General features: G+C 42.6%; 2 protein-coding genes across 2 annotated transcripts; one reads left to right on the top strand and one right to left on the bottom strand.

Moving 5' to 3' along the window:
• Positions 1-8,236, top strand: LOC110973764 (uncharacterized). Its single transcript, XM_022224847.2, has 4 exons — positions 1-328; positions 3,350-3,728; positions 4,796-4,909; positions 5,277-8,236. Exons 2-4 carry the CDS (start codon positions 3,383-3,385, stop codon positions 5,639-5,641), a joined length of 825 nt encoding a protein of 274 aa, XP_022080539.2. The 5' UTR covers positions 1-328; positions 3,350-3,382; the 3' UTR covers positions 5,642-8,236.
• Positions 8,237-9,379: 1,143 nt separating this feature from the next.
• Positions 9,380-12,027, bottom strand: LOC110973591 (E3 ubiquitin-protein ligase TRIM56-like). Its single transcript, XM_022224494.2, has one exon. It carries the CDS (start codon positions 11,717-11,719, stop codon positions 10,553-10,555), a length of 1,167 nt encoding a protein of 388 aa, XP_022080186.2. The 5' UTR covers positions 11,720-12,027; the 3' UTR covers positions 9,380-10,552.
• Between the last annotated feature and the right edge of the window lie 5,019 nt (positions 12,028-17,046).

The raw sequence follows: 17,046 nt of genomic DNA on the forward strand, positions 1-17,046 counted from the left end.
CTTGGGTACCGTGCGGATAATTATAATGTGATTATAATCTCGTCCATGTTCCGGTCTATAAAACAGTGGACATGAACTCGCTGGATCGACACAGCGACAAACCGAAAGCGTAAGGTCACCCATGCGCGTACTACATTTTTAACAATTTCCGCCCCGGTGTCTTTGTTCTACCTCTTTGTTCTGAGTGTCTTCAGCGAGAAAATTCGTCTCGAAAGTCTAGAATCAGGGAAATAATTTATCAACATGGCGATTTCTCTGCGTTATCATCCGGGTATCACTTGTGCTGTCGGAATTTTGATACTGCTCGTTAGAGCTGGGAACGCCATCGGTAAGGAGACAGACACCTTCTTCAATTCTGTTAATTATTTTATATTAACGTAAGGAAATGTAGGAGTGCTTGATCTCCCTTGTGTGCCTGTATTCCATCCCAGGGCCGGGTTGAAGCGGAAAACAGAGCCCAGTTCTTCAGCCACAACATGGCTCACATGATGCAGTTGTGCAGTTCTCCTCCAGGTCTCAGGGCGCGCATTTGGGGTTCATTGCGCGCTACATATACACCGCTCTGAAATGACCGCGCGTTCTTTATCTGAAACGGGTATGCTCCGTTTTGTCGAAACTACGAGTGACTGCTTGAATGAGCCGTTCATGGCAAAATCGTTGTCAGTGATACAAGCTTGATGCAGTGTATTTGAACTTTGAAGATCATGATCTCGCGAGTTGGGAAATATATAGCCTTACACACAAATGGCTCTCTTTTGAGATCTAGCTGTATTGTTCCTGTAGCCATTACGAATTAATTATTAAGTCAGATTTTAAAAAAAGAGCTATTTTCAGGCCAGTGAGTAGAATTAATAGTAAGCTATCTTTATGTTCGGCCAGTGTATTTAAATGCATATACAGCATCGTAGACATGGATGGAAAATTCTACCATTTACTCTTTGGAGATAGCCTACATTTGCCAGTATATTTTTATATTGTTCACGAAAGGACCATAATACATTTATTTCACTGCAGACCTTAAACATTTCTTATTCCTCCATGATGTTTGAACAATTGTACTTTCAATTTTTGTTTTGTTCGATATGTATTTTGGAAGTTTTCGTTTGGTCTTTAACATAGTGGATATGTGCATATTCAAGGTCAAATTCAAGGTCAAAACTGTGATGCCAGTCCCAAGCACGTAACCTCAATGGTGCACTAATTGGAAAAAAAATTAAAAATCAATTATTTTGCTGACAGTTTGTCGTGTAAGTATATCGCATCCACAATAAGCCAGCGAGAAACCTTTCATCAAAAGTGTTTTAAAGACCAAATACACTTTTCAAGTGAACATGAAGACAGGCTGAATAATGTGACGGCAGCAGCAACAAGCAAGCTTGGATAACTTTAAAAGTTTAAAAAGTGCCCTCTTCTGTACAGTGCACTTACTGGTTCCTGCATGGTTCCTGTTTGTTTCGCGCAGATCTGGATCGCACGAAAGGGAGAGGTTATGGGTGCTAGATTATGCATGGTCTTTGGCTTCAAGAGAACATTTCTTGTGCAAAACATGGGAAACATTAAGACGAAGAACCCAAAGACAGAAGGGGGACTTCCTCGAGGTTGTACTCCAAGCACCTACATGTTTTGTATGCACTGTTATATTGCAAATATAAGGTTTATGTGTTTTTTCTTGAATTGTTTTATATTTCCGGTGGATTAGTACACCTTTTTAGTAATTTTTGTCCAGTTTATGACAGATGTGTACAGCATAGCATTGTGTAAATTAATTTTTTTGCCGTATTATCAGCCCCAAACTAATTCTGAGCTGTGCAGATAAAAATAGTTTCCAAATTCCACTTTTATGAACGGACTGGCCTGTAAGGCTGTATGGCCCATTCTTCAGCATTTGCTGTTGGAACCGAGACTACCGTAAACTTTTGGTTTACTTACGTACACAGGATGCTATGAGGTTTTCACAGCAGAACAGTGGATTGCAAGACACTTTAGCCCGACCGATTTCAACGAAAATCGTTAAATTAACTGGACTAAATTTGACACGACACTCAATTCACTCGTTCGTGCCCATCGCCCTTTCCAGACGGTAGGAAGGGCTGATGGCCTGCGTAGAATGGAGGAGGTGTGTCAGACCTAAAGACGTGCAAAACGAAACACTCGGATGACTCACGTCTGTGATCGTCATCTGCACCATAACCCAAACAAGAAGTGTTGGATCGTGCTAGTTCAAATAAACTGATGCATCCCGAAATAGATATATTACGGTGCACAAGAAATTTTGAATTTTTAAATATTTTTTCTGCTGTAAATTTCCATTTCTTGATTTAACAGCTTATTGCTTTGTAAGTGTATAAGCTAGCGAGCAACCTTTTCTGAGAAATGTTTTCGTAGAGCACATTAAGGGTTCAGAACTTGGACAGGAATAGATGTAACTGAATTCACTCGTCGCCTGAAGTCCGAATAGGGCGTTGGGAAGGGCTGATGGCTTTGCACTGCGATTGGCTACATTATGCGCGACCTGTGACCATGAGGTTATCACTTCCTGTTAGCGAAGCGTTATTGAATTTTGTTGTTTCGCCGACGGCAATGCTTTGGCACAGACAAAGTGTCGGCTATATGATAAAAACACGGCCTTGGTACAATCACATACTTTTCACTAAGTATCACTGATCGTGTGTCTTTTGGCGATATTTTTCAAATCATTGGTTATCTTGATCAATTATGGATGAACGAATAAAGTGTAGAGAGAATATTCTCAGCAATGAGGTAACCCCCCCCCCCACTTGTGTAACGCATTGAGCGAGCTCGCGCGCCTGGCAAAAATTTACCCACAATGCTCTGCGTGTCGTTAACTGTGACCCCGTGTGACGTATTTCCTTCACTAAAATCTGTGCAAGGCCATCAGCCCTTCCCAGTGCCCTATTCGGGCGCTTTGCGACGAGCGAACTGAACAGTGTCTTCCCTGATTACGTCACAGCAACAGCGCCCTCACTTGTCTGGGCAAGTTTGAACAATGCTTGAACAAAAACTGCCCTTTTCAGTACATGCACTGAACAAGAGTGTAAAGATACACAAAATGTGAAAAAGAAAAAGTCACTGTACGAAAGCTGCGTGTATCATTACGATTTCTTGACTTTCTGAGCGTGTTGTTTGTTATTTAACATGCATGATATACAGGATCGTCATTATATGCCCATGCTATAGGTCTGTGTTCACAATGATACGGTTTGCCTTTGTTATACGCACAGACACCGTCACTGGGGTTCCCTGCACCGTTTAGAAAGTTTTTCATTCTCCGTTCTTTGTCATGTTCTCTCTTCATGTTTTTCTGCTGTCCCCTTTAAACACTTTGCAGAATACATGGACCAAAACTGCGGGGGAACCATCGATGTTGGCGGTTCCGGAGGCATTCTGGTCTCCCAGAGGGATCACAAATATAGGAACTACATGGACTGCAAGCTCATTATCACCGCTGACTCGAGTCGACGGATCCTACTCACCTTCGACTGGGTCGACATCAAGGATAGACCGAAATGTAAACAGGACTACCTGGGGGGTCTATGAGGGAAAGTCGAATTATTTCCTTTCCCGAAACCTCGGGTTGATCTGTGGCACCTCTGCCAGGAGCATTGTTTCTCGAACAAATGCCGTCACTCTGAGATTCAAAACCAACAAATCTGGAACAGGCAGAGGATTCGTCCTCTCTTACACGTCCTTCGAGTCGCCTACCTCCGGTAAGTTTATCATTAACGGAGCAAATTACGAGGGTCCGCAGCGCAATCGTGAATCTCCATATCCCTGCGTCCATCACAGCCTAGTGTATCATCATTTTCAAAGCTTCCCCGATCCATCCAAGCGAAATCCCAATCAAATCAACTTCAGAAATCATTTAAAATAATGCCCATTTATTCGACCCTGCTCTACCTACTTTATCTGTAGGCCCGTCGCAACCGTGGCTAACGTCTGTAGCTTATAGAGTTGTAATCACTCATTAATTTTTGTGACTTGAGTCAAATGACGTCATTGTAACATAGTGACTTGTCATTTAAACAGTCACTCTATAGTCAAGTTGAGTTATTAGTCCAAAAATTGAGTCGAATCAAGTATTTAGCTCCAGTCAATTCGAACACAATATGGTACGTGAAAACAAAGGGAAAGTCATTTGGGGGCATTCTATATTATTTTTACCTCGGTTTCTACGTGGTCACACCACATCTTACTTTTGATGATAAGACATGACAAGAACATTTTGACCTGCATTCAGTCCTCGTTGTTTTCCACTGTACTTGCCTGCTGAAGCTTTACCTCCCAAAATATTAAAAGCCGCTCTTTAAGTCATTGCAAAGAACCGCTCTGTAAGTCATTGCAAAGAGCCGCTCTGTAAGTCATTGCAAAGAGCCGCTCTGTATGTCATTGCAAAGAGCCGCTCTGTAAGTCATTGCAAAGAGCCGCTCTGTATGTCATTGCAAAGAGCCGCTCTGTAAGTCGTTGCAAATGTTTATTTTTGGCAAAGACGTTTGTTTTTTCTCATTTACTTAACTTTCACTCGAGACGGGTCTTCTGATAAGGGACTCAAGTTGAGTCATCTGCTCGCAGTGACTTGTGTAGGGTCATTTACTCATTGAAACTCAAGTCGAGTCGTCACAAATTGCGACTTGAATCGGACTCAAGTTGAGTAATTGATTTTGAGTCATTACAACTTTTTTCATAGACATGTCCCATCCCTATTTCCTCCAGCGCGTTCAACATCGCACAGCTAAGTACCTGCTATTCATATCACGAGGCCTTTCGCTAATTTCAGAGGGCTGTGGTGCAGACGAATTCAAATGCGACAACTATCGATGCATTGATGCGAGCCTCAAATTCAATGATTATGACAACTGTGGTGACAACAGTGATGAGACCCTCTTCATCAGTAAGTAATGACGACACTTTGAGACGTTTCTTATGACAGAGACTTGTCCTTATTGTAAAGTAATGAAAGATTTGATACTCAAACCAGAATCATTCACGCTGTGTTTTTCTGCGGTCTTTTTCGGGGGATCATAACCAGTATTTGTTTGATAAAAATTTCAACACTTTGCGCCTCGAAAATTTGAAAGCATGAACTAATCTGTAGGTTTATAATAAAACAGGTGTCAGGAAATCACCTTTTCTTTCCTCAAATCTTTGGCTGGGGTATTTGCAGTGTGAAAGTTTTCTTTCAATAGCGAATGGATGCTAAATGATAGCGGTTGTTATTTGTTGAGTGTAAACCTGAATGCTTGTGTGCATCCTCCTAGATGGCACCATTGACACCGAAAACACTGCGAGTAATAAGGCCGGCATCCTTGCCGCTGTCCACCTGGGTGCCATCGGGGCCGGGGTACTGGTCTGTGTCCTCGTCGGTCGCCTCTGCTGGCGCTACTTCTCCAACAAACGTCAACTGCAGCAGGCCTCGTCTCAGGTCGTTTCCAAGACGCCCCAGGAGCAACCCCCTATAGCCATGCAACCGACCGGTCAATCCAGTCAACCGGCTTCGTATGGGCAACCAGGGGCCTACCCTGCCGGTCAGCAGGCTTATCCTGCCATCCAACCGGCGTACCCTGCCGGCCAACCGACGTACCCTGCTGGTTATCCTACAGCTTACCCTGGGGAACAGGTCTAAACATGTTCAGCACTCGACAGTATTTTCGTCTCATAGAATCGCAGACTGGTGGATTCTCGGTTTTCATCTCAAGTGGGTTATTTGAGTTTGGAGTTGTTAAACGGCTTTGCGTTGTTTACATATTTCGAGCTTGAATTCATCCATGGTCTGCCTTCGGATTAGTTCCTTCCTAGCAAGGTTAATGAATTATTCATTAATAATGCAAATGATGACGTGCAGACTTGGTCAGTGACATCTGTGAAACCTGCAAACCTGACTGTGGTTGTTTTCCCTTTCAGTGGTTATGTAATCATATTGACATACTGAAATGTAGCTCTGAAAAAAGTAAAATTAGAACTTTAATCATTGTGACTATAACCTTGCATTGCATAACGAATTCATAATCAGAATCTTTTAGAAAACCTAGAAGAGCCATTTTAAATCACACTGAAATACGGTGCTGTCGTTGCCGAATTATCCAGGCAGCTTCTTGCATTATTGAGGGTTTGCATTGCTGCCATCTTGCAGGACAGTGCTTTTATTGCACAGGGTATGTACAAAGGAGGTTTCCCTGAGGAACGAAAGAATTGCCCTGCAAGATGGCTAGTATGCAAAGACTCCATTGCAGCCATATTGGGTGACTACAGGAAAGCCACTGAATTCTTGTGGAAGCATTCCAGAATTCTATGATATGCCCCAAAATCTGCAGATATCTTTTACGAATCTGCTAGAATTTCAGCACAATATCTACCTCGTCTAGCAGATTTTTGGCTGAAACGGTCTCTCTGTTGCCAGGGGAAACGTATAGTGTAGGCTTAATGTTTTTCTCTTGCTGCGTACGGTTTTAATGACACATTTACCAGGAACAGCTGCAAATGACTTGTTCCTTCAAGCGTTTCCCAACACTTTGTCTAATCCATTCGGAGGGTATCTTTCAGTGTTAAAACTCTGCCTCGGACTGTTTGCCCTCAAGTTCCTCTAGTGTGTAATTAAGCGATATCTCCTAAGCAGTGTTCGGATAGTTTCCTTAGAGTGTAGGTGCTTCGAAGCGGTTTTAATACCCAAGCCCATTCTCGACCTAAAGAGTCTTTCAATCGGTGAAATGTTTCTGAAATCAGAAACGAGACGGAGGCGGAATATTTTGCAGATGTTTTGAGAAATGCAAGTCGCGCGTGACAGTTTTATGTACATGTACCGTACACTTCGCCTCTCGGACCTTCCTAGCCGCCTTGTGTATGAGATGTATGTGATGGCGCACTGCACTGTACTGATGACATCTGTGCCTTCCTGGACTGTGGGCCTCCACGCGCTCCATAGGAAAGTGCATACATGTGAACAAAAATGTGATGTCAACATTACATAGATCTCTTCAGGGTAAGATCGTGGCTTGACTTGAGGCCCACCACGCCGTGGGAAAACTTAAGCAATCGTAATGAGAGCTGCGGAAAAAGAGATTTTTAGTATGGGTGAATGAGAACACTGAAATGCTCTGTTGAGCTAATTTGTTAGCATCGGGGGTGTCAATTAATTGTTTGGGGAAATCTCAGAGTTGTGTCCTTCAAAGGTGTTATTTCTGATGCAGAAATAAGGTCCACCTTTTGGTCGGTAGCATACACTTTGGTGCTATGTTTATTAAAAGAAAAGCGTAGTTTTGCTCCTTAACTGAACTTGTGTTGAGCCAAAGGTAAAAGTGAAAAAAAAAAAATCAGGCTAAGCCTGAAGACGACGGAAGTAGAGATTTCTATCCTTTTCTTGCCTTTAAAAGAGTCTTTCAATAGTTGCCTTATTTACATAGTTCAGCATCTTGAATTTGATATCATTTGTATGTTTGTTGAAATTTACACTTGTTTGTGTGTGTGCTTAATCTTTTCAAAATTTTAAAAGTTCCTATCGAAGACTAGTATTCATGTGACACTGTGCAGTTTCATTTATGCCTCAATTAATGATTGGTGATTACATAAATATTTTAGTATTTACATCACATTTTTTATTGCATTCTCGGGCTTTTGAAACTGCACATGTATGATTTCAGTGTTTATAGACTAAATATTTGATCTTGTTCATTTCAATATTAATATTGGCAGAGTGGTGTCGGTGGCACAAGTGTGTTTCCTTTCTTACCCAGAAACCTCCCATATTTATTTCAATCCAGCTCAAAAATCCCCCATAGACCTTTATCGTGTTGCTGCCATGCTTTTGCTGCCCCCTGTATACCCATCTGCAATAATAATTCAACTTCAGATACTAATAAAAGGGAACAGACTATTACCCCTTCCAGCCTCAGTTTGGTTACATTACTTTGAATAGTAGAAAAGCAAGATGGCCGCCCCGTGATAGAGGTTTGTTTGTCAAATGGACTTCTGTCTATGCATAATCCTACAGTGTTCACTTGCATCCTGAACTAAGAGACAGAATTTGGTTCCCTCTCGATTTGACAACAAATGTGACACAGTTCTGGACTGTGTCCAGTTTTTCGACATTTTATCAAGATTTACAAAGTCACATCTGGGTTTGGCTAAGCCAACAGAACTTGTGTGAGTCGCTCAAAGTTGTTAACTTGCCGGGTGATATTCAACTGTCTGTTTCTTTTGCAGAATAAATCTCTCTTGAATTCCACTAGAGAGACAGTGTATTTGTATGTCACTGTTTGAACTCGTTGCGGTAATGTTTCAGCTTTTCATTTCAAACTTTGATTTTCAAGTAGAACTGTAATACGGGCGACTCACAATGGTGCTCCTCCACTCGGAGTTTGCAACGCGTTGGCCAATCACAACGTGATGGGTTGGTGCTACAGATAATTGCTCGTGACTTGCGACTACTTGTGGGCAATTGACAATTATTCAGGGAATTCCCCTTGTCTATTGACTGTGAGCCACTGGAAAGGTATAAACAGTGCCAGGCCTGCAAACGTTCTAAGGCTCATTTACACATGCGTGCGGTAACCGGTAATGACATTCTGCGCGGTCAAAACATTGAATAAGAGGCATATGATTTTTTTTTTTCAGAGCGGATAAACCGCACGGTCGCTTGAGGAGCTGCTGCGTTTAGAAATCAGGGCTACTTTGTCAAGGCTTGCTTAGACTTGGTGCGCTATTTTTGTGGAATGCTGGTAACATAAATGCAAAACGGGTTTTCGCTCCTGTGTGAATGTTAAATATCGCTCGGAATGACCGTTTGCTGTTACCGAGCTTGATAAAATGGGACTTTAAAATAACTGGGAAAAGCGTCACACTTCCCAACCCCTTATAAAGTTCCAAATGACATTATCATTGATGTGTGGTGCTCGTCTGCCAGCTGTCACCACCAATGACCGCTACCGGTGCTGCCATGCAACCAGACGGTGCTGACCATCTGAATCCCCCCGACAGGGTGAGAAAATTCAAGAAATACTTCCATCGTTATTTCCAAACAAGCTCAAGTGAAAACCAGAGAAGATACCTGGATCTTACGGTTACCAATGTCAGACATCCTGCAAGAGGCAGACACCCCCTTCCCCCATTAATAGCCCTTTGGAACAGGCCCATTTGCTCGAAGCAACTCCTACAAATTCAAAATACATGTACGGTCTTATGCAAGGTTCACGGTGCTCATTTTTGTTTCCGACTGAAGCCCTGAATCATGGACAATATCTGCCGCCTATGGTATTGCTCATTCACAGCCCTCAGATCACAATAAATTAATTTGCAAAATAAGTGGAAAATACGTTTATGGAAATGAGGTAAGGATGAAGGTCGCAAAAAGTTAAGGAGTATGCATCCAGTGTTTGCAAGCTCGTAGAGAGCAGAGAAATTTTAATGGGTAAATAATCTTCTTAGAAGTTTTTGTATTGAAAGCTGCTGATAAAAAACATAAAATTTAATATACACAAACTTTTTATATTTTGAAATTTACAGATATGAACGCACAGAAAGCCAACCTAATGATTAACATTGTACATTAATAACTCTTATAGGTTCAGTCTAAGCATTTAAAATCGTTGCTTAACAAGGCCATTATCAAAGTTAGATCACAGTATGGCAGTGTACAGTTGGCGGACAAACGAACTAAATGCACTTATACAAGTAACGTGGCCTCATTTGCCAAAATTCATACAGCAGAAATAATCATAGAAATTTGACAAGCATAAAGATGATTTGCTAAGCAAGCTTGGATTATAATCAACTCTCTGTTGATTGCTTTTCAGCAGGTACAATCGCTGAGAGTTAGGTATTTGTGTTGCTCTGTTTTTCCTTTTAGGCTACGGTCAAAGTCACTTGTTTATGTACATATATTTGTTGACTCTTAACTGTATTCACAAAGATTTCAATTATTTCAATTTATGGAATTTCAAATTTCCATCCGAAAGTTTATCAATGATACCTTTACAAGTACTAATCGATTTATAAATATTTATATGAATTGCTTCCATACGTATTAAATGCCATTATCTCAAAGCAATTCACAGCTATCAATGCAAGGCGTCAATCCGTTTTGAAAATGGGGGGGGTCATAGCCCTGATCAGAACAAATGCAAGCGCGAAGCGCCAAGCCTTGAGCGGCATGGGGTCCGGGCCCGCTCAAAGGCCCCAGAAACTTTTGGAGTGTAGATGCTCTGCGGTGGGATCTGAGACAACTTCTGGCTGCTTTAGCCATGCAGGCTGAACAAATGCTTTGGCAACATTTGTTTAATTTTTCAGGTAATTGTTCTTCTTACATATGTATGTATTATGTTAGGGGCCATTTAATGAGCTTGTCTGAGATACAGGATCAAATAAGTATACCTTTTTATTTAGGTTTCGAAACAAGTGTGGGGGACAACAATTCCCCCCATTTGGAAAGTGTAGGGGGACACGCCCCCCGTTCCCCACTGATTGACGCCCATGTATCCATGCAAGAAAATAAAGATAAAAAAAATTCCATTCAGACCTATACCTAATCCGTGTCAATATTCCGCTAGGGACGTGGTTGTGTGACAATTCTGTTTTCCCGACGAACTGGAAACTGGCATTCCTTAAGCTGCAGTTGCCATAAACCCCTGAAGTTAATGGGCCTTAAAATGACCGTGAGTGCGGAAAGCTCTTGATCAACCTTCGGAGGACTAGCAGTACCGAGGGCCTGCAAATTTCGCTTGATTTCAGGATACAGGGAAAGAAAATCACTGTCAGATGAGTGGCTCGTGATGTCCCGCGCGAGCTCATGGGAATGCTTACTCCTAGACAACAGTGTTTGGGCATCTTTTTCCATGCCGTCAATTACCGCGTTTCGATTTGATATGACATTTTCTATTTCATCCATAATCCCATCCACCTCGGCGTCGATTTCAGCTTTCATAGTAGCAGCGGTGTCTCTTACCTTCTGCATCGCCCTAGAGGCATTGTTTTCAAGCTTTTTTTTCACTTTCTGAACAAATGTTAGGGCGTCTTGGAGCAGTTTTTCCCTTCCAGTCAATCTGGGCAGGAGGTCTGTGAACACCTGACGCAACTTGGAGGAAGCAGCCTTCAAGTCATCATACTCGTGTCCTTCGTTTTTAGGATGGTCTATCACCGTGCAATCTCTGCAAATCAACTCTTCGCACCTTTTGCAGAAGAATCGCCTCATCTCTCCCGCATGCTTCTCACACTCAGAATAACCCTCTCGTTTTGTCTTTTTGGCCGTGACTTTCCCCTGCCGGATGTCCTCCAGAGAAGCGACCGTGTGGTGCAGTAAATCTGGGAACTGCTTGTGACACCGCAAGCAGCCAGCACAGATGTTCTTTGAACAGTCCAGGCAGCGGTGGGTCGCCTCGCCTGTGTCGCAAGTGTCGCACGTCAGTGCGTGCGTGTTGTCTGCCACTTGATCTTGTAGTGTGACGTCTTCCATCAGACTCGTAATGAAAAAGTTCGTTTTGAGGCCGGACACGCCCTTCTCTGGTAGTACTGTTTCTTGACGGCACACTGGACAAGGAATTTTCGGCACGCCACGATGCCTGCTCGTCCAGTATTCATTCAGACATTTCTCGCAAAAACTGTGGAGGCATGGTAGTATCTTGGGCCGGTCGTATCGCTCCTGGCAAATACTGCATTCCAAGTGATTCTTGCTTATCCTTTTCAGAGTTGAATCGATTGATTTTCCAGTCGCCATTACGTTATCGACTGTACAAGAGGCAAATTGTGCTGTTACACATAGCAGGGCGGTTCCTGAAAATGGCGCTCAACGAATGGAGCTCTCTAGGCCTAATGTTGCCTATTCGTATGGACAGCCTAAGTTTGCAGAAATATCACCCTTGGTTAACATCAGGCTTACCTATAAATGTACAGGTGTCCAATTACTTTTAAGAGGATCGCGTGCGCTTTTAGTAAAAATTTGAAGGATTTGCTATTTTCTAGTGTGTTATGGGCTGCCTGGGATTTTGAAACACATTTTGACGTATTCCTTTGTTTCCCCGACAGCCAGCCATACTGTTTTACCAGACAGTGATGTGTAAAGGTGAAAGTTCTGTTCGGTTCGATAGTTACCGGGAAATATTGAGCCTACTGTTACTAGGTTCATGGTTCATAGTTCAACTGGATCCGCTTTGTAAACTGCTTTGAACTTCGCACATCTGATTAGTTCGCTCAGCTAGCAGTCTGACCGCTGAAAAACCAGTCCCTATACTGTCTCCAACTTTCACCTTCCGACGTGATAGTTGGATTTGTTTCCATTCCTGTGATACTCCCTTCGTTTTCTTGCAACTCTCCACTTTCATCAGCGAAATGGGGAAAATGGAGGAATTCGGCACTACCGCGGAGGGGAGCTTCCGTAATGCAGATCAGCCCCTTTATTCCGCACAACGAGGTGCTTCTAAAGACCCTTATGATGTTTGTGTAATAAGCAAACCGCACCCATACAAGCACTTTGGGAACATTTTCATGTACGGCACAATCCATAGCCCTCTTCGTAAAATGAGAGGTGGGAAACTACGGAGTTCCTAAAGGGACACCCCAATGATTGTTCTTTACCCGTGCGCATTATTATCTCGTGCGCACTACTTACTGGGCCAGTTTATTTCAAACAGATCTGGATCTTGATCAGTGATCCCACCGTTGTTTCGCTCCATCCATTAGGCAGGTTTTGGTGTCAGTGAACCAATGAAGGATCCTGATTGCTGGTTCGCTCCATCCATTAGGCGGGTTTTGGTATTAGTGAACCAACAACAGATTACTGAACGCGATCTGGGTCCGTATGAAACAAAGCGGCCCATTATATATATCTCGTGTGCACGGCATATTGTCTTCGTGTGCACGACTCATTGTCTCGTCGCACGACTTTAAGGCGCCTTTCCTCATGCGCGTCAACACTTGCGCAAAGCGTTGCGTATCCATCAAAACCGGGCACTTTTGAGAAAACTTTCATTTTTCGAAGGGAAAATCGGGATTTTAAACTCACAAATAATAGGGGAAAAGGTAATTAACCTATTTAGCCAGGCGTGACTGTGTGCCTCATCCCGAGTAATGCGTGTGCAGTTGAGGGGCTCAGTAGGTTGAGGGGCTAATTGATGGTGCGGTATAGTTCCTGATAGGAGCTTGCGGTCGATATGAGGGCGGATCGGTATGTCATAACGCGAGTTGCGTGTAGCGCCGCCCTGACAAAAGCCTTGTAGACTTGCTCAAGTCCCTGATTTGGCACTGAATGCCCACAATTAATTGGGGTGTTTGCTGCTCTGGGCGAAGTCCAATCACATACGGGTGCAGACCACTAATTCAAGTGAGAATTTCTGGCCAGCTCATTAGCATTAGAGGTGCCCCCACAGTATCTTTTGAACAAGGAGGTTGTTTGGCCCCCCAAATGGTGAGATTGTGTAAATCCTTGCCAAGATCAACTCCCTATGGGCCTTACAGCTTTCATATGAGAGCAGAATGGCTAAAAACTACGGTTGAAAAATGGTCCTAAGTGCCTGAGAAAGTTGAGAGTTGCCACTTGAAAAATGGCTGCAATCAGACTCCGGAAAAATCACTTTTTTAGGGGGGTGATTTTGTTTTGTGGGAATAATTAAAAATGTAATTGGTTAACCAACAAAAAATTGAAAAGAAATTGAAAGATTAGTGACCAGACAAAAAATTCATTTGTGTTTCAGAAATCTCAGGGATGTTGGCATGCATGTTATTGGGCCCCGAACAGTGCTGATTTTTTACAGTGTTTTCAATGGGGCTTGAATGTACCCTTATGGCGTATCAATAAGTCAGGTGTCCAGACGAAGTTTATTTGAAGTCATTTCTGTCCGGGTTTCGGCACTAAGCTTTGGACCAATCAGATTAGGCGTCGTCTCAAAGAAGACCACAGATCATCGAACTTTCTTGGGGACGGTAATACTTCAATCCCAACGGACTCATTACCGTACGTGCCGTCCGGTGCCACACTCTGAAGAGGAGGGCGCCCTCGCTTTCGTCTGAAGGGCGTGACGTCACAATGGCTTAGTTCGGGCGGCTTATTCCCGTACGTTCACGAACAGCTTTTAGGTCAGCCGCCGCTCGCCGCGAACGCCGGGAACGAGTACAACCGGTTATAGCTGGTACATATAGTTAGTGACAAGCAACATGCAACACGGTGGCGTCCATCTACGTCATTTGAGAGTTTCTGTTTGGATAACTGGGCTGAATTCTTTTCTAAATAGGAACTTTAATTTATGTGTTATGGAAAACAATTAATGTTAATTTTGTAAAACTTGCTATTGTCTCTGGCTTTGTAAGCCGTCACTCTACTTTTTGCCATGTTTTGCATCTGTTCAAAAGTCAAAATCCCACAAGTTTTCAGTGTGTTCCTGTAAAACCCTGACGAGGAGGTGGTGTGTGATCCTGTTCCGAGAACAGTGTTCTTGGATCGTGTCCCCCCCCCCTTCGAGCGAGGGAACAAGAAAATTGTGTCAAGAAAAGGACTCCCGAACTCGACCAATATGTTTATGGCTAACACTAAAGTTGCACTACACCAAATACGCGTCCATAGAAAACATGTGCCAGTGCAAAATCAGACCTGCGCTGCCTATGGAATTCCATATCTGCCGTCGCTCGTCGCCCGTCGTTTGTCGCATTTTGCTTTTTGTTGTGTCCCAATTCTGCCATTTACCAGTTCCAAACATGCCATTTTCCGTCGTGCGTCGCCCGTCGTGCGTCGTCCGTCGTGCGTCGCCCGTCGTGCGTCGTCCGTCGCCCATCAAATGGGTTGCATAGGACATGCAAAAGCCGTTGTTTAACAAATGACAATGTGATGATTCCATTCACTTCTAAAGATCTTTTCCGAATAAGGCAAGTACAAATCCCACCTGCAAAGCATATACTCGTCACATAATTAATTCCAATAATGCTAGACTACCCCTGCCCCTTGACAAGAAAATATCGCCTCTCTGAGAATTCAACCAAGTGTTTTTTGGGGAAAAACATTTTCAGCAAAAATTGTTCCGGCCAACTTATCCACAGTGTTATTCTAATTTGCATACTGTAAAAATGTGCCGACTTGTTTTCATCAAATTCCAGGAAGAAATCTGCCAACCGATACAGATATCCTATCTTGTCCTTTCAATTTCACCTTGAAATCCAGAAATACTAGACGTGCTGTGGATAACAAACTGTTTATTAAATGTATTGTTAAGGGGCAATTACCACTTGGTTTACATTTCAGAAAATATGACGTGTTGGTTTTTGTGGGCGTGTATGCCATGGTGGATAGACCAATGAGAACAGGTTGTGCAGCACATCAGCATTATTTATGGGGCTAACAAGTAACGTTACTGTTTAGAAGACTTCTGTGAGCCAACCTGCAAATAAAGTCATGTCTAATTTGGAGTATACAGCAGATTTCATCATAGGTATACCCGCCTTCAAAATAATGTTGAATCAGTTCGTCTCTTATGAAAACTATTGGAAATCAAACATTGTAAATAATCTATTATTTACATTCCGTTCTGTGGGATATCGTGCAGGGACAGACAGAAATATCACATAGGCTATAGACCTAAAGTCTGGCTGTTAACGAGTAAATTGAAGTTACGTCTAGAGTAACTAAGTTATGGAGAAAAACAATCTACCGTAACAAAAGTCTATTTTGTTGATTTATTTATGTAACCAAAATGGTGTTATTTCATATACACGTTACTTAGCCGATGTCAGGACATTATTTCTTCTTTCAATTGGAGTTTGGCGCAACTGCAAAAACGAATACATGTACATCTTTTAGTTCTATTGCTAGAATGAGAGTCAGGCATGGTGGATCGATCGAACAAGGACATGTACATGTGAAACAATCAAGGGTCAAAGTTAAAAATACTACAGCGCAATCATGACAAAAAAACACGGACGACGCACGACGGACGACGCACGACGGGCGACGCACGACGCACGACGGACGATGGGCGACGCACGACGGCAGATATGGAATTCCATAGCTGCCAGTTGAATCTCGGAAAGAGGTTGGCCTCCGTTTTTTTCACTGGAAACTCAAAATTATGGCCAGAAGATCACTTTTCGTTTCAATTTTATAGGGGTTAGCCACAAATATTTTTAAATCCTCTTCCCCCGAAGATACCTCCAAAATAGTAGCGTAAGGGTATACAGGACTTGACCTCCACTGGGCCTAACAAATCAACCTGGATGAATCGGTGACGCTATGACCCGGAACTGGAAACTACCAGTCCCAAATTCGGGATTTATGGAAACATTTCTATGATCCCTCCTGATTACGGTATGTCTTGTTGTAAAAAACACCATTGGGTCACAAAATATTAATGAGCTCGTGCCCAGAAATACAACCATTCGGTGGAATGCGTCCTTCAGGCACCAGTCATGAGCCGTTTCCAATACTCGACTTCGGCTCCGTCCAGGCTTCAACTTTTTTTTTTGACTACAGCAACTTTGAAGTTGTAAGCGCAATAGTAAGTCTTATTGTGCCACAAAACATTAAGTGAAATGCAAAAGAGCCAAACATAACAATACATCAATTTAATTCTATGGAAAAGTTATCTAGCTTCAAAACAGCACTGCAAAACCATCAACAGCCGGAATGAACAACCCCCAGTTCCGTTCTGAGTGATGCTTATTTTGAGCTTTTCAGAGAATTTAAACGCTTCAGGCCCGCAATCGGGCTTTGGTTTCATCATGAGCTTGAGACGGAGACGAAGTTGAGTATTGGAAAACAGGCATGTTAGTCATGTTTACATGTATCAACGCACGTAAACGTATCGACATACTGTACATGTACCCCTTGCTTTATTTATGGACAAACGATTCTCGTGCAAATTCGCAATAACTTGCAAATTCTACCGACGTTTTATCAGCACTTTATTTCATTTGTTTGAATAAACTGGAGAAGTTGTTTTAAAATGGGGAAGACCGTGGATGTATTTTCTTTCAAATCTGATCGTGTTTATTTTGTTGTAAAAATCACTTTTTCAGAATTTGTTTCAAATTTTGTGCAACTGGGTTCATTATAATACAGGGGGT

Source organism: Acanthaster planci, linkage group LG06, assembly GCF_054643075.1.
Source record: "Acanthaster planci isolate LZ-2023a linkage group LG06, COTS_SCS, whole genome shotgun sequence".
NCBI classification, from domain to species: Eukaryota; Metazoa; Echinodermata; class Asteroidea; order Valvatida; family Acanthasteridae; genus Acanthaster; species Acanthaster planci.

Coding starts and splice junctions, on each gene's coding strand:
- LOC110973764 (XM_022224847.2), top strand. CDS start 3,383: ATGTTGGCGGTTCCGGAGGCATTCTGGTCTCCCAGAGGGATCACAAAT. Junction 3,729..4,795: donor CTTCGAGTCGCCTACCTCCG/GTAAGTTTATCA, acceptor CGCTAATTTCAG/AGGGCTGTGGTGCAGACGAA. Junction 4,910..5,276: donor TGATGAGACCCTCTTCATCA/GTAAGTAATGAC, acceptor GCATCCTCCTAG/ATGGCACCATTGACACCGAA.
- LOC110973591 (XM_022224494.2), bottom strand. CDS start 11,719: ATGGCGACTGGAAAATCAATCGATTCAACTCTGAAAAGGATAAGCAAG.